General features: G+C 39.1%; 1 protein-coding gene across 12 annotated transcripts in view; it reads right to left on the reverse strand.

Annotated features, from left to right (window-relative positions):
- Positions 1 to 17585, reverse strand: part of ANAPC10 (anaphase promoting complex subunit 10) — a 242554-nt gene that overhangs the window by 164043 nt on the left and 60926 nt on the right. For 5 of the 12 annotated variants that reach the window (XM_077815317.1, XM_077815318.1, XM_077815321.1 and 2 more), the window contains one exon: positions 5859 to 7010. The exons of 6 other annotated variants lie outside the window; for them this stretch is intronic. In XM_077815317.1, the coding sequence (XP_077671443.1) occupies positions 6780 to 7010 (231 nt within the window). In that variant the 3' untranslated portion in view covers positions 5859 to 6779. Of the gene's footprint in view, positions 1 to 5858; positions 7011 to 8909; positions 9248 to 17585 lie in introns of those variants that run through there. One more of the 12 variants, XM_077815327.1, reaches the window with a different exon arrangement.

Here is a 17585-nt window from a genome sequence, read left to right on the forward strand (position 1 = left end):
CCATATGAAACAACATCATGAGAAGTGATCCTTCTCAGGAGGAAGCTACGTTGAAAAGATGATGAAAGGAACATGTCTGAACATGCAGGATCTTCAGGTTGGTAAACTTTTTTCTTTCATACGTCTTTCTTAAGGACTGCCTGTCTTCCTTCTGGACTATTCTTGAATTCTTACATTTGAGCAAAAAATATAGTTGTTACTCTATGGTACTATCATTTTAGATGCAGTTGTGATAAAAAAATAAATAGCTGAAATAGGCTGATTTTCCTTTTACAGTTTTACCTTTAAAGTAGTACTGAGTGCCAGGGAATGCAATGAGTAATACTAAATGAGCAGTATGGTAAGAATAATTAAAATAATTGCATTGTCTTATTTTGTTTAGGAGAATCCATCCTCAACATACAGGATTCTGAAGTCTATCCACCTTCAAGATCACCATCATTTTCTATAGTTTCAGAGTTATCTGCCAATGATAGTGTTTCAGTCACATCCTGTATGTCTCACAGCCCCAGTGTATCTCTTGTAGCAAAAAGAAAAAAAAAAAATCTCCATCATCCAGAAACAACCGTGGATAACAGGTTTCAGAGTCGTAGCCGGGTTTGTCTGTATCAGCAAAAAAAATGTGGGAGTACTTGTGGCACCTCAAGTTTGTGATAAGAACCAGCAGATTACAAAAAGAGGTAGCTGATGAAAAAATTGCCCAGTTTGTTTATGCAACAAACTCTTCTTTCTGTATGATTGAGAACCCACACTTTATTAACATAGTTCGGTCATTAAGACCAGGATACAGTCCACCCAACAGACCAGGTGTCTCAGTCAAATTACTGGATAAAGTGTATGAAAGAAATTGAGCAGTGTGCAAAAGGTCTAGAAGGTGAAATTGTTAACCTGAGTCTTGATGGGTGGAGTAATGTCCACAATGATCCTGTTGTATGTGCTTGTGTGACAACAGAAGAAGGGAATGTCTAACTTACAGAAACAATTGATGCAGCAGGAAATGCACACACAGCAGAATACTTACAAGAAGTAGCAGTAAAAGCTATAACAAACTGAAAAAAATTCAAATGTCTAGTACGCAGCTAGGTCACAGACAATGCTGCAAATGTATCCAAGATAAGAAATTTAGAAGCAAGTCCCTAGCTAATAACATACGGTTGCAGTGCTCATTTGATGCACCTCCTAGCCAACGACTTCGGTGTTCCAGAAATAAAGGCTAATGTTGTTGAAATTGCAAAATACTTCTGTAACAACCACTTTTCAGCAGCTGCTCTGAAACAAGTGGGAGGAACCAAGCTAACTCTCCCACAAGACATGCAATAGAACTCAGCAGTGGACTGGTTTGAGCACTATATCAAGAACTGGCCTAATCTGATGACAGTTTGTCATAAATGTAAAGGGAAGGGTAAACCCCTTTAAAATCCCTCCTGGCCGGAGGAAAAATCCTCTCACCTGTAAAGGGTTAAGAAGCTAAAGGTAACCTCGCTGGCACCTGACCAAAATGACCAATGAGGAGACAAGATACTTTCAAAAGCTGGGAGGAGGGAGAGAAACAAAGGGTCTGTCTCTCTCTGTTGGTATGCTGCTTTGCCGGGGATAGAACAGGAATGGAGTCTTAGAACTTTTAGTAAGTAATCTAGCTAGGTATGCGTTAGATTATGATTTCTTTAAATGGCTGAGAAAAGAATTGTGCTGAATAGAATGACTATTTCTGTCTGTGTGTCTCTTTTTTTGTAACTTAAGGTTTTGCCTAGAGGGATTCTCTATGTTTTGAATCTAATTACCCTGTAAGGTACCTACCATCCTGATTTTACAGGGATGATTCCTTTACTCCTATTTACTTCTATTTCTATTAAAAGTCTTCTTGTAAGAAAACTGAATGCTTTTTCATTGTTCTCAGATCCAAGGGTTTGGGTCTGTGGTCACCTATGCAAATTGGTGAGGATTTTTACCAAACCTTTCCCAGGAAGTGGCGTGCAAGGGTTGAGAGGATTTTGGGGAGAAAGACGTGTCCAAACTACGTTTCCCAGTAAACCCAGTTAGAGGTTGGTGGTGGCAGTGGTTATTCCAGGGACAAAAGATAAAATTAATTTATACCTTGGGGAAGTTTTAACCTAAGCTGGTAAAAGTAAGCTTAGGAGGTTTTCATGTAGGTCCCCACACCTGTACCCTAGAGTTCAGAGTGGGGGAGGAACCTTGACACAGTTTGTGAACAAAATTGTGAAAAAATAGATGGTACTGTCACAGCCAAAGTTCTCAACATTGGGCTTAAGAGAAATATTGAACACATGCTGAGTACCCTGAAGCCTATTTCTGTAGCCTTGAACAAAATGCAGGGAAATAGTTGTTTTACTGCTGACACTGTTGAAATTTGGAAGGAACTGAGTGAGAACTTAAAAAGAGAAATATGCAATGACAGAACTAAATTACAAGCATTAAAAAAATGAAGGGGACAAGCACTATCTCCCGTTCATTTTCTTGCAAATATTCTCAATACTCGGTACCAGGGTCAAACCTTAACTGCTGAAGAAGAGGAGTTGGCTATGACATGGACATCCAGCAATCATCCCTCCATAATGCCAATTATAATAAACTTCAGAGGTAAGCGTGAACCATTCAAGAAATATATGTTTGCTGATGATGTTTTAAAGAAAGAAAGCCACACCCATGAACTGGTGGAAGTCACTTAAACACTTGGATTCAGAGACTGTTGAAGTGATAATCTCACTTTTAACAGCAGTAGCTTTTTCTGTCGGTGTAGAAAGAATATTTTCTTCCTTTGGACTAATTCATTCCAACTTGAGAAACCGTTTGGGACCTGAAAAAGCAGGAAAGCTTGTTTTTCTTTTCCAGATTATGAACAAACAGGAAAATGAAGGTGAAGATGACTGAGTTAGCAGCAGAAGCCAATATTTTAAGTTTCTCATATTGACCTGGCTGACAGTTTATTTAATTTTTGTTTTTAAAATATTTCATTTAACTATTTTAGTTAAAAACAATTTTAACAAAAACAAACCTGATTTTAAAAAACTCAAATGTTTAACTAAATTCAAAAATTCATATGCTTGTTTTGTTAAAATATTATATGTTTGGTGTTGAAGAAAAAAATCTAGAATACATAACATTGTTTTAGTTAAATAAAACAATTTAAATGTCTGTCTGGTGATGTTCCCCTCCTAATACAACATGGCAAGAAAATCCTCCAAATATTAAAGATTAATCTGTTGAACTGGAGATAGTTCACCTCCCAATGACTTCATAAATATCTGCTTCAATTACTTTGGTAAATGAAATAACTAACAATCATTTATTTTCTGATATAGCTGTAAAACTAATCTGAAAAGTTTTCAAAATAAATCACTGAAAAAATGTATAGTGTGTACCTTCTAAAAATGAAACCTACATCTATCTCTGAGTTGTGAAGAATGTGTATTAAGGTTACAACAACCACCAAGAATGCACTTTTATGTAGAAATCCATGATTAAATCAAGTCTTCCTGACTAGTGATTTAAATCAAATCCACCCTGGTGGCAGCATACTCAACAAAGTTGGAATCTGGCTAAGACACCAAGGCTGATGCCCCATTCCACTGTTGCATGAATAAAAGTTTTCCGCTGTGGGGGCAAATCCTGCCACCTATGTGGCATGGAACCATGGCTAACCCTCTGCAGCTCCAAGGACATGTCTGGCTGTGGCAATGCAAGAGCATATGGAACAGGACTGGGCTGTTAGATTTGATACCACAGAGTCTACTGGTCACTGCCCTCTGTTGAGCAGGAACATAAGCTTCTGCAGCCTAAAGCCAGAAGGGTCTGAATTTCAAAAGTGTGCTAGTTAGGAGCACAAGTCCCATTGAGTTTCACTGGAACTTAGTTCGTAGTTCACTTAGACACCTTTGAAAAATCTCACCCATATCTCATCCAGGCTCATCACATTGTTCACTTGCAGCCACAAAGTTGTTCTACAATCCATGGGGATGATTTATACAGCCAGTGCTGATTTTCAGGATTTGTCCCTTTTTGAATGGGAATTAAGAGTGGGGAAAGATATATGTTAATGATGTACGTAATGAAACATAACTTGGTATGACTATAATACACTGCAAAATGCTGCAAAGGAAGTTTCCTAAACCTAAGGAACTGTAAGTGCTGCAGAATAAGTGTTAATGATTACCTTTAAAGGAGCTGTGAGCCCAAGAAGGGTAGCTTTATAGCACACAATAAGGATGCATGCTGCACTCTAATTTATTTTCCATAAATTTTTTTTCAAGAGTTTATGAAATATTTTAAGGGCAGTGCATTTTTAATAAATATATACCTCTCTCAACAACTATTAATTAACTGTTCATAAAATAACTGGATAAATTTGCCTAATCTGTGAGAGAAAAAGTAATCTGTAGAATAAGAAAATGGAAAGAAAAAAGTATGTTGCATCCCACAGTATGTTGTTTGGCATCTTTGATATATTGAACTGAACAGAGGTGCAGAGCAAGTATTTGACACTAAATGTAATCTATGTCACTGGCTGAAACTTGGTGAATGACAATAGTACCTCATCTACCTACCACTGAAATGAATGAGAGTTTTATCTTTGGCCAAATCCAGTTTTCTCCTGAAGTCAATAATAATAATTTTCTTTTCTTTGTCCATGGTTTGCATCCAATCTACTGCTAAATAACTGACGGGACTTATGGTTGTGAACAATAGGTGGGTTCTTTAGTAGGAATAGTAGCCTGAATTCAGGACTGGGGTAGGAACATGCCAATCTGGTGTTTCTAAATTACTGTCCATTTCATCCTTTGGGATATTAGATTCTTTTGGTTTTCAACAAGCATGCCTCTTACCTATCATTATTTGTTGAGTAAAGAACTATACATGTCACAGAAGAAGAAAGTATCCCTATGTAAGGGACAGCATATTTTAAAGTGGCCGTCTCCTGCAAACACACACCTACTATGAAGCATGAAATCAAAAGGACTACCCATAGCAGTTTGCACCAAAATCCATAGTACGTGTTTGCAGTAAGATAAAGCACATAAAACCCCTGTTTTGAGTCCCACACTAATCTTTGGGAGTTATTGTTCTCAGAAAAAAAAATGTATTTTGTATAAGACAACGGCAAAAGGGAAAAACAGTTATCAACAAGAATACCGAGCTGCCCTCCATAAAAAAGGCTATAATTTTGTCAAGATATTTTAGGAACATCAGAACCCACAAGTGGAATTATAGACCTTAGGTCTAATCCAAAACCCACTGAAATCAATGGGTATCTTTCCACTGATTTTAGTGGGCTTGGGATCAGGTCCGTAATGGGGAAAATTCATTCCTAATGTTACTGCACTAAAGGCAGCAGAGTTCAACCAGAGATTAATTTGCACTTTTATGGTAGCACATTTAATGTAATATACAGTTACATAAAACTGATCTCAGTGTTACATTTCTGATCCTCCTTTGTTTTACCTCCCTGCTCCCTTCACTCCTGTGCCTTCTTTCCTCTAGTCATCACCCATATTTTCTTAGTCTCTTATCACATGGCCTTGCCCATGCTTCCCAATTTAATTATAATTTGCAGTGTGATTTTCAAATGTTTTGTCCTAATTTTGCTCCCATTGCAATCAATAGGAATTTACCTGTGTGTTCTATTTTTTTTTTTTTTTTGGAGGGATGGATGTAGGTGGATAAATGACGACCGCTTTTAAAAATTCAACCCCTATATATCGGATTTTAAAAGGAAGATTGTTAGTTTTCTGGTCTCTTTTTTTTTTTTAATCAATGTAACCACCAAACAATAACAATGCAAAAAAAAGTTTTAAAAAACCAGGTTACATGCTTCCATTAGTTATAAGTAGGCCATGCACAAGTTTCTCGTTTGCCTTGTGGCGTTTTTTATTTCAAAATGGCTTATCTTTTTTCTTCTAAGAAACTCCATAACTTAAGTATAACATTGCTCAGACTTAAACAGATTTTTATTTGAATTCCTACTATTTTATGTGATCCATGGGACTTCAAAGGGTGCGAGGAAGCAATGCTAAGGAATGTTGCCTTTGCATTCCTGGCATGTCTATTGTTACATTAGAATGATGTAATGGTTAAGTTATATCTGTAATGACAGGACAATATAAAATACAGTTAGAAATATTCACTTTCCTTCTAGATTATCAATCTTTTTTCAGTTATACAGAAAAATGAAACCTACATCGAGACCTATTAGAATAAAAACCCAGTTAAATACATTTCTCACCAGAAACAAGACATGCACAATACCACAGTGAAGTCCTTTCAAAGACACAAAGAACCCTCTTAAAAGAATGTACATCCTGTACCCAGAGAAAAATACAGTAGTAATAATCCATTAAAAATACACCTAATTAAAATACAGCTTTTTTGGATGGACCCAACCAAAATATGAAGTCATACAATGAAGTATTCTAATGCATTATCAACAAATGGAGAAACCACCTGGAAAAAAAGAATATACATGTTACGTGCACCACGGTTATCCATTTCATAGCAAATGAAAGGAGAAAGTTCTTTAATATATCTTCTGAAAATCTAAAAACCTCCTACAGCCTTTGTAAATACAATTAACAGAAAATATGACTATCGAAAGCATATTAGAAATCAAAAAACAGTGCAACTCAAAACAGATTAAAGTTACACACAAAAAAGTTAAAGTATATATAGAGAATTCCACAAGAATAAGACCTGTCAATTTAACCGGAAAAGATATTGGAAACAAAACTGATGACAAAATCACTTTAATTGTTTCTTCATAAGATGATTCATCTTATAGAGCGATACATCATGAAATCAATTGTTGTACATCTAGGAAATTTACCAATAGAGCTTTCTTCCACTGGGGTGTACACTTTAATTTGTCTCATGTGAGTGTCTCTTCCATTCTGATGATTGGCTAAAACAGCAATCTGAATCATAAATGTTCGAATAGGCTTCTTATGAGAATCAGTTAAAGGAACATGAATCCAACCACTTGGTTCCACTAATTCAAGTTGCTACAAAAAAAAAAAAAAAAAAAAAATCAAACCGTTTTAATCCACTTAACATGAATTACCACAAATATTTCAAAAATCTGCTCTACAGAACATGTCAGATTTATCTACATTGTTAAAAACCAATTTGAAGAAATGCAGTTTAATAGTTCAAGCTAAATTCCCTGCTGGTATAAACAGGTGCAACTCTATTGATTTCACTGGATTTGTGTATGCATTCCCCAGCTGCAATTTGCCCTTTAGTTGATGCTTTGCTAACTTAAAAACAAAAAATAAATTGAAAATATCAGTAAAAAGATGGATATAAAAAGTTAATATTAGTTAACTTAGTAAAAAATGTTAAATTAAAGCAACATGGTTCTAATTCTCACATGTAATACACGTATCGGAAAGAAATTGGGACAAAATGTCAACCTATAAAGCTTCTTTCAATTTGTTTTAAAATTTTGTTCCAGCCAATCTGAACTCTCAAAGGATGGAATGAATACCTTATTTGGATTTTTACATAAATCCACAAGAAGTGAGGATTCCAAAATTCCACAGATTTTTGTGGGGAGGGAAGTATAGCAGAGACCAAGGATAGGTGGAGGATTTCATGACGACATGTAATGTGCTATCTGCCAAGTTCATGACTGGTGTCTCGGCATTCCAGTGTAGCCAGTTAATCAGATCTTGGTATGACAACCTCCATTTTAACTTGGCATTGACAATAAATGGAGTAATGTGCAGTATAGTCATTTTTCCTCTAATCCTACAAAAGCTGATGTCAAAATGTGCAAAGAGTTATCAGTCAAAGTCTAAACCATGTCATCTATGGTCAACATGTGGAAATGGGGCAAGATGCTATGTAAAAATTGGGGAACAACTTATCTTGTAGCTACCCATCCTCGACAAAGCACAACTCAAAGAACTATGGAAGAATGTTCAGTGCAAAGAAGTTCTGAAGTAATAAATACTCCAGAAGCAAGCAGAATTCACACTGCTAAGCAAACGGAGGTCTACATCACTAGCATTAGCAATAGTTTCCACTGTGGATGATTTGTGTTTTCAGTAGCTCAAGAGTACTGGCATTCTCCTGAAAATGTTATGTGAATGTTAACCCCAATATGCATTAAAACTTATATTTTGTTCTGATAGGTTTTCCACAGACAACACATAAGAACTGTTTCAGAGTAGCAGCCGTGTTAGTCTGTATTCGCAAAAAGAAAAGGAGGACTTGTGGCACCTTAGAGACTAACAAATTTATTTGAGCATAAGCTTTCGTGAGCTACAGCTCATAAGAGCTGCCACTTCAGAGGCACTGCTGAACAGTCTTGGGCAGGGGGAAGAACCCTAGACTGTCCTTGTAATGTTCAGAAACAACTGAACCAACATAAAAGCTTTTAGTCATTATTTTATTTATCTGGATTTCAGATAAAACCCACTCCTGCTAATGGCTCTAGGTGCCCTAACAAAACCTTCACAATATGATAAACACAATGAAATCCTAATAGCCAGCCAGACACCTCCTTTTCACTACTGCATCTTAGTGGCAAGCATGTTTTCTGCCCTTTCTAAAAACTCTATAAAGCAAACACATGTAACTTTGAATTCTTTGCACACACCAACTCAACAATATATTATTAGGACAATCCAGCATGGGGAAGCTGTTCATGGCAACCTAGAAGTCAGCTGGGTCACACAAAGAATTCCTGCTGTCACCAGGCTGCACAACATATAAATGGTTAGTTGTTAGAAAAAAATGAGTAAGTGTCATGTCCAGGAGGAATGCCACTCCGGCATGCTTGAGTGCCAGCTGGAAAATAAATAAATTCTCTCTGTCTTTTATTACAAAGATTTTGTTGTAAACTCACCGAGATTCCATCTCTGTGGAGTCTTTCAGAAACTGTCATTCCACTCCTGGAACTGTTTGAGGGAGCTTATCTGAGAGATCACCTCTGAAAAAGCTTGTTTTTGTGGAGATTCTCTGTTTGTGCACCCACAGCCAAAGACTAAAGTATAAATGAAGGTGCTGAAGCCATGAAAGCAAAGATTTTAAATTTCATTTCATACTGGCCCAACACAGAGGAAAAATATATCACCGTCTGGTCTGTCTGCTGAATCCCCAATTTGAGATACATCCATTTAGTTCAGATATAATCTTCACTGTTGTGGAAGCTACCATTCCATACGCTCATGGTCAAATCCTAATTCCATCTTCAGATCTACAAAAGGCCACAGTCAGCAGAACTGGAGAGTTTCTACAGTGCAGAGGAAGGGTGTTGTGGGTGTACATATAAAACTGTGTAAGTGTGCACATATACTATATGCAAAACACTATGTTAGAGGAATATTATGGCTGCAAAGTCAAGCACTCACGTTAGGAAATGCCAGAATTAAGGTTGCCTGTGCAATCTTAATTCAGCCCCCTTGCGTGAATGCATTATGACAAGTCTTTGTAATTACATTATCACATACTATTTTTTCCCATAAGACCTGTGTCTCATGCAGTGCACAGGAAAGACCTGCTCTAGAGATGAATCAGGGGTGTATAATGAAGATGACTGTTGTCTGTAGGATACTTACCTCATTTGTTTCAGAAGTTGGAAGGTGTGTAGTGAATGAGGCAGGGGATTACAGGAACAAAATGGAGGGTCGCATGGATAAGGCAGCTGAATGCTGATTTGGGGAAGTGGATTCTGCTCCTGCCTCTGCCACAGAGATCCTGTGTGATGCCTGGCAAGTCATTTAATCCAAACTTTTCAGAGGTGGTCACTAATGATGTGTTCCTCAGTTTCTGGGTGCCAGACTTGAGATCCCGTGGTCTGATTTGCAGAAATCTGGGGCACTCACAACTGCATCTTAAATCAATGGAAGCTGGGCTTTGAACATATGAAGTGCTATATAATATTAAGTGCTTTGAAAAATAAGGGCCTAAGTAGCTCAAATTGGGCCCCAAATTAGTGGTTACTTCTGACATAAATCCCTCTGTGCCTCAATTTCCAATCTGTAAAATGGATACAATAATGCCCGCCCCTTCCCCCATCTCAGGGTTGTTGTTAGGATAAATTGTTTATGAAACACTCTCAAGCTACAGTGCTGAGCCCCATCAAAACCCATGAGGAAATCAGAAGAAAATAAAACATTGAACAGCTGTCATTAATTGAGCACAATCCATTCTGTGCACTGAACGAGACAGGAGTCCTGTGGAAAAAAACAGTGCACAAGGGGGCCAAATTAAGGTTGCACAAAAAACCTTCATTCTGGCATTTCCTAACTTTTCAGTGCTTGACTTACAACCTTAACATTCTTTGAATGTAACTTTGTGTATAATGTTGTAAAGTTTTTTAAAACCAAAACTGACACTCAGAAATGTCAATTTCAATTCAACACTCAGAGCCAGGGAGCCTGCCAGCTCTGGGTAGCCCTGGCTGGAGCTGTGGCTCTCCAGGCTGCTAGACTCCTTGCTTGAACCCCACGGTCAGGGACTTCCATGGATTCCAGACTCCTGTGCCTACAGGCTGCCCACTTGTGGGGTAGGACCCAGACCTATGGGCCCTGGAAGCCAGTCCTAGGACTTCCAAGCTCCCAGCACTGCAGCAAGGACCCTGCAAGCCCTGAGAGCCATGGCTTGAGCTATCACTCAGAGCCCCAGGAGCCTCCCTGCTACAGACCAGAGAAACCAACAGCCTAGAGTCACGGCTCAAACCAATATGACCCAGGCTGCTTCTGTGGAGTGAGCAGATCTGACAGCCCCATGACTCCTGCCACACAGCCTAGCAACACTGGGAGTTTCAGCTGCAGTGGAGGTTCCTAGGGCAGCTGCCACAGAGCAGGGAACCTGCCAGAATCATGGTACCTGAAACAGAGGTTCACCATGGAAACCTGCCTGGGTTTCAACTAAAGTTTTGCTAAACCTCTAATAGATTAGACTAAACATTTCGCTTCAGCAAACTGACATCTCATTAGTCTGAAAATTTCTCACCAACACTACCCAGCCAGTCCCAATCTCCACTCCTCAGGCCTCTCAGTCTCCTTGCCCAGCAAGTCTTAGACTCCCCCTCTGGACTTCCCATCCCAATTTCCTCACCGCTCCAAGTCCCAGTCTCCTTGCCTAACCATTCTCAGTTCCCACCTCACCAGCTCCTTGTCCAACTAGTCCCAGTCTAATCCCCCACCAGTTCCTAATCAGATCCATTTCCCCCTACCACTTTAGCCTCCAATCACCTTCCCTGTCCCCGACCTCTTTGTCTGTTCCCACTATGTCCCTATCTCCCTCCCCAGGCTCCCCATTGATAATCTCATTACCCCACCCCCTTTTCCCAGTCTCTTGGTTGAGCCAGTTCCAGGCTTCCCAAACACCCCAACTTCCAGTCCCAATTTCCCTCTTCCCCACCCATCAGTCTCCAGTTGCGGTCCCTTCCCTCCTCCTCCAGGGTCCTTGTCCCAGTCTCCTCTCCTCCTCCCCTTAGGTTCAGATCTTGTCCCCCCCTGTAGTCCAATCGGGCAGCCTTTTCTTCCATGCTGCCTGGGGCCCAACAGGCTCTCAGTTCAGGTGCCTGGACCCAAACTCAGCATGATGCACAGCAGCCCAGAGCTGTGATTGCAGGGAAATCCTTCTCAGTCCCAGGCTGGAGCATGCCCAATGCAGACAGAATCTTCAGGGAATTTAGCTGCTAAAATCTAAGAAACCTCTACTGAATATGTGCTAACTGCAATTTTTCACAGGCTCATAACTTTTCCAATTTTGGACAAATGTTTATGAGGACATGAGAAAGCTCAACCCTGCCACCAGTGCACCTCCCTAACAAACTTCAAAGCCCTGCACCAAAGCTTGGAGGTGCTAGAACTTCTCAGTGAAGTGGCTGTAAAAATTTTGTTAACAGGGGCAAAAAAAAAAAAAAAAGCATTTCCCCCAATCTTGTTCTTCAAAACAGTAACTATTTTAGTGAAACTTTGTGGACAGAAAAAAAATTCAGCCTGAGGCAAACACCTACCGCAGACAACTTCAGGCCAAGCGGTTAAAGTTTGGCAAAAAAGTTATGAGAAACTGAAAACTGGCTCTTATAATGCTATATAATAAGTAATATAATGTAATAAAAAGAATAATAATAATAATATAAAAAGTGTCAGGAAACCTTAACTATAGGTGTCGCTAAAGCTCCGCCTATAATAAGAATTTATAGCTGTTAACCTGTCTCAAATGACTTCATTGTCAACTGTATTATATGTGAGCAATAAACACCTATTCATATGTTCTATTTCAAATCAATTGTGCCAAGATTATAATTCCCTGGGAACCACTGAGTCACCAGCAAAAGTCCATTGTAAATGGCATTGTTGTATATGAAGTGATTTCCTATAATTTTTTCCCCAGATGCAGGCCATTCACTAAATCAGATTTAAACAGCTTTTCATCACAAAATTAAATGCCTTTGGGCAATTTTAAAATGTCTGCTAGAATGACTAATTACATAACAGATTAAAAAGAACAAAAGTTAAATCTGATTTTAAATCTATTTAGGTGTGTCTCACTGAAAGATAAAATAAAATAAAAACTGAAAAAAAGCAGCAGTTACAAATGTTGATTTTAAATATTTTTAATTCAGTGCATCTCCTCCATCTCTTTCTAACCTACTCTACAGTGTACTGATTGAAAAGATATTTGAAATATTAAAATTTTTGAGATGGTTGGCAGTTGATAAAGTATAAGAAACAAGAACTAAAATAAACACACAGTACAAGGATATAAAAATTAAATGGCAGGTCAACCTCACTGCTTTTACCCTTTTGTGTCCTGCTCTATACCCTGATCAGTCTGTCTCTTCTGTCATGTTTGCTTCCAGGCCACCTCTGATTTTTCCCATCCACCTGTTCACCTCTGCCTACACTTTAATTTTTTGCTATTACATATGTGTCTCTAAATACATCAGAAGCAGGAAGCCTGCTAAACAACCAGTGGGCCACTGGACAATCGAGATGCTAAAGGAGCACTCAAGGACAATAAGGCCACTGCAGAGAAACTAAATGAATTATTTGCATCGGTCTTCATGGTTGAGGATGTGAGGGAGATTCCCAAACCAGAGCCATTCTTTTTAGGTGACAAATCTGAGGAACTGTTCCAGACTGAAATGTCATTAGAGGGTTTTGGAACGAATTGATAAACTAAACTGTAATAAGTCACCAGAACCAGATGGTATTCACCCAAGAGTTCTGGAGGAACTCAAATGTGAAACTGCAGGACTACTAACTGTAGTCTGTAAACTATTATTTAAATCAGCTTCTGTACCAAATGACTGAAGGATAGGTAATGTGACGTCACTTTTTAAAAAGAGCTCCAGAGTTGATTCCGGCAATTACAGGCTGGTAAGCCTAATTTCACGACTGGGCAAACTGGTTGAAATGCTAGTAAAGAACAAAATAGACACATAGATGAACATCATTTGTTGGGGAATAGTCAACACGGTTTTTGTAAAGGGAAATGATGCCTCACCAATCTACTAGAATTCTTTGAGGGGGTCAACAACCATGTGGACAAGGAGGACACAGTGGATATAGTGTATTTAGATTTTCAGAAAGCCTTCAACAAGGTTCCTCACCAAAGGCTATTAAGCAAAGTAAGTAGTCATGGGATAAGAGGGAAGGTCCTCTCATGGATTGGTAACTGGTTAAAACATAGGAAACAAAGGGTAGGAATAAATGGTCAGTTTTCAGAATGGAGAGAAGTAAATAGTGGTGTCCCCCTGGGGTCTGTATTGGGCCCAGTCCTATTCAATATATCCATAAAAGATCTGGGAAAAGGGGTAAACAGTGAGGTGGCAAATTTGCAGATGATACAAAACTACTCAAGATAGTTAAGACACAGTCAGACTGCGAAAAGCTATAGAAGGATCTCTCAAAATTGGGTGACTGGGCAACAAATTCAATGTTGATAAATGCAAAGTAAGGCACACTGGACAACATAATCCCATCTATACATATAAAATGATGGGGTCTAAATTAGCTGTTACCTCTCAAGAAAGAGATCTTGAAGTTATTGTGGCTAGTTCTCTGAAAACATCCACTCAATGTGCAGGGGCAGTCAAAAAAGCTAACAGAACGTTGGTAATCATTAAGAAAGGGTTAGATAAAACAGAAAATATCATACTGCCTCTAAATAAATCCATGGTACGCCCACATCTTGAATACTGCGTGCAGATGTGGTTGCCCTATCTCAAAAAAGATGTATTGGAATTGGTTCAGAAAAGGTCAACAAAAATTATTAGAGATATGGAGTGTCTGCCATCTGAGGAGAGATTAATAAGACTGGAACTATTCAGTTTGGAAAAAGATAAGTAAGGGGGATATGATAGAGGGCTACACAATTATGACTGGTGTTGAGAAAGTAAATAAGGAGGTGTTATTTACTCCTCATGACACAAGAACTGGGGTCACCAAATGAAATTAATAAGCAGCATGTTTAAAACAAACAAAAGGAAGTATTTTTTCACACAGTGCATTGTCAACCTGTGGAACTCCTTGCCAGACGATGTTGTGCAGGCCAAGACTATAACAGGGTTCAAAAAAGAACTAGATAAATTCATGGAGGATAGGTCCATCAATGGCTATTAGCCAGAGTGGGCAGGAATGATGTCCCTCGCCTCTGTTTGCCAGAAGCTGGGAATCGGTGACAGGGGATGGATCACTTGATGACTACCTGTTCTGTTCATTCTCTCCGGGCATTGGCCACTGTTGAACCACAGAATCCTGAGCTAGACGGACCTTTGGTCTGACCCAGTATGGCCGTTCTTATATACTCTCACACTACACTAATACATGTTATAATTTTATATTTGCAAATCAAAACAAACAATATAAAGGACAATGAAATTGTATTTTCCAAAACATATTTAACCTGATTCTTCACCGACTTCCACATTTCATAGTTATTTACAATTGTATCAAGTGTTTCTGAAATGCTACCACTGTAATTTATTGCTGTTCTTCACCCAGCTGGAACTGGTGTAAGTGATGATGAAAGATGTGAAAGGCATTGCAGAATTAGGCCAAATATACTTTTAAAAGTTTTAGTTTAAAATCTACAAAGATGATGAGATGTAAGCCCAATATTCTAAGAGCAATGTGTTCTATATTGGCTTTGCTGACCTCATTCTGCGCTAAGAAATCCAGCCTATATTAATCTCTTTGATTTAAGAAGAGTATTACTACAATAATTTTCCCTCCAAAGACAATGCCACTTAATTAAATCTATTAACATTAACCTCTTAATTCCAAATTTACTTTGTATAATTGGGGAATGGAGTCAGAGAGAAAAGGGGGTCCTTAAGCAACTGGAAATTGAGGAAGAGCTGAGCAGGTGGAGTGTGAAGTGGAGAGGAGAGGACAGTGGAAGAGGAATTAGGGAAGGGCAAATGGAAGTTGTCAACAAGAAACAGCTTGCCAACTGTTGGAACAAAGAGAGAGGAGTTACTTTCTGGTCAGATTTTTGGCCAAAAAAATTTCAAAGGACTGCTACAGATATTTCCATCTCAGCTGGTTCCAACACATGGGGTTAAGCTGTTTTACTGCTTTCTGTAGTGACTTATTTGATGTATTAGCTAGTTTCTGTGGGTGACAATTATCCAATTCCCAATTACTCTGATGCGTGTAACACACTAAATCAGGACAAGGGCTGAATGGAATCCAACTCCCATTCCAGTGAGAGACGTGTAGGCTACAACACAGCCCCTCCGTGGTCACTACTCCAGCACCCATACTGGAACAGCAGTCACCCTGGCAAGCACGAGTGCCACTAGATTTGCATAGTCATTGATCCCATACTTCCTTCCCACCTTGTTCCCAAACCTCCCTCCCTTTGTGTTGGCTTGTTAAAAACACTGAACAAGTCCCAACTCCATTTTCTGTAACAACTGCACCCTCGTCACAATCACAGTTCCGGGCTCAAGCAGTACAGAGCATACCTTATAACAGTAGTCTGTACCATGGGTTATTTTTATCCTATAGATCCCATCACACAGTCCTTTCTCAGGCAAAATGCCTATGAACTACAGGAGATCCTATGTAAGTGAACCCCTTCTTTTGTTCTTGATCCCCCATTTAACTTAAACACTAGGAAAAGGAAAGAAAATTATCTCATTGCCATGCTTCATATATACTATCTATGATCACTTCAGAATGTTGCATCAATGAAATTGCTACATTTGCTTCCTCTTTTCTGGTGTACCATCTATTTGTTTACCTTATTTTGAGTAATTAATATCCTTGAACCACTGACCTATTCCTGTTCCCTCTTCCATTTTTATAAAGAGTATCAACAGCACATATAACAGCTGTGGAAACCACACTTTTTAGGTACTGTGATACAGCATGTCCAGAAGGCAGCAGGAGAGTGATATAGGAGAGACAGGTAAGTCTCAGGATGAGGAGAAGCCTTATTCCCTGTAGAGGGAAGAAAGATTTCTATAGATTAATTAAACGCACCTGAAGCCAATTAGAGCACCTGAAGCTAGTCACCTGATAAAAAACCTCTGCTTCAATCAGCCAGGGAAGGAGTTGGCGCAGAGTGCAGTTTGGAGAAGTGCCGTGGCTGGCTAGAAGACTAAGACCCTAGGTAAAGAGACACCTGGCTTGTACAGAGAGAGAGGGCAGGAAGCCCCACAAGCTGAAGAGCAGGAGAGGGAAGTAGCCCAAGGGAAGGAAGCACTAGCTCAAGTGGTTTACCACTATCCCTAGGGCCCCTGGGCTGGGACCTGGAGTAGAGGATGGGGCCGGGTCCCTCCCTCTCCACTACCCTTCTCTGGGTTACTAGTGGGACAGTAGATACCCTAGTTCAGGGGCAGGGAACTGCACCCTGAACCCCTCTCCGCCCCCGAAGAGGAAGCGCGAGATCCATCATAATAGTACCGGCAATTTGCCACAGTACTGAGACACAAACTGGATGCTATAAGCACACTCGAGAGTGACTTTATGCTATATCATAAAGTGACACAGACATGACACTGTGGGTACCTTAAAAACAACTTTGAAACTTTCTGAGAGACTTGATTTTGCTTTCAACAATCTGCTTCATAAAGCTGTCAAAATGGCAGCTTCCTATTTGATTCTTTATTCTGGTTTGAAACTTGCTATATTTTACTTATTACTAATCTTTAAAATTAGATGTAGCTGTTAGAGTGATCTATATTAATTGATCTTGCCTATCTATATGCTAATTATTACCAGGGAACATTAAAAAAAATTCAAGCTTTTCAAAGTAGCAGGCGTTCTCAATCAATAAAGCATTCTTCCAGAAAGAGGAAGATTAAAAATCAATCCCAGAGGGAATGAATCCTATTTTCGGAAATATAAAGGTGTTTATCAACATACAGAATCTCTCAAATATGACAGTAATCAAATATGGAAAAAATTCCTTTTCTATTTAGCTGTGATTTCCTGTTACAGTGCATATAACTCTCCATAATAGTGGCAGGAATAAAGAAGGCCCAGTCCCAAAAAAAAGGTGATTTCCCCCCTTCCCCCCATAACTGCCATGCACCACAATGTAGCTACCAGGATTTAGCTTCACCAGGCTTCTGCATAATTCCAGTACTGGAACTGTCA

Source organism: Eretmochelys imbricata, chromosome 4, assembly GCF_965152235.1.
Source record: "Eretmochelys imbricata isolate rEreImb1 chromosome 4, rEreImb1.hap1, whole genome shotgun sequence".
NCBI lineage: Eukaryota > Metazoa > Chordata > Testudines > Cheloniidae > Eretmochelys > Eretmochelys imbricata.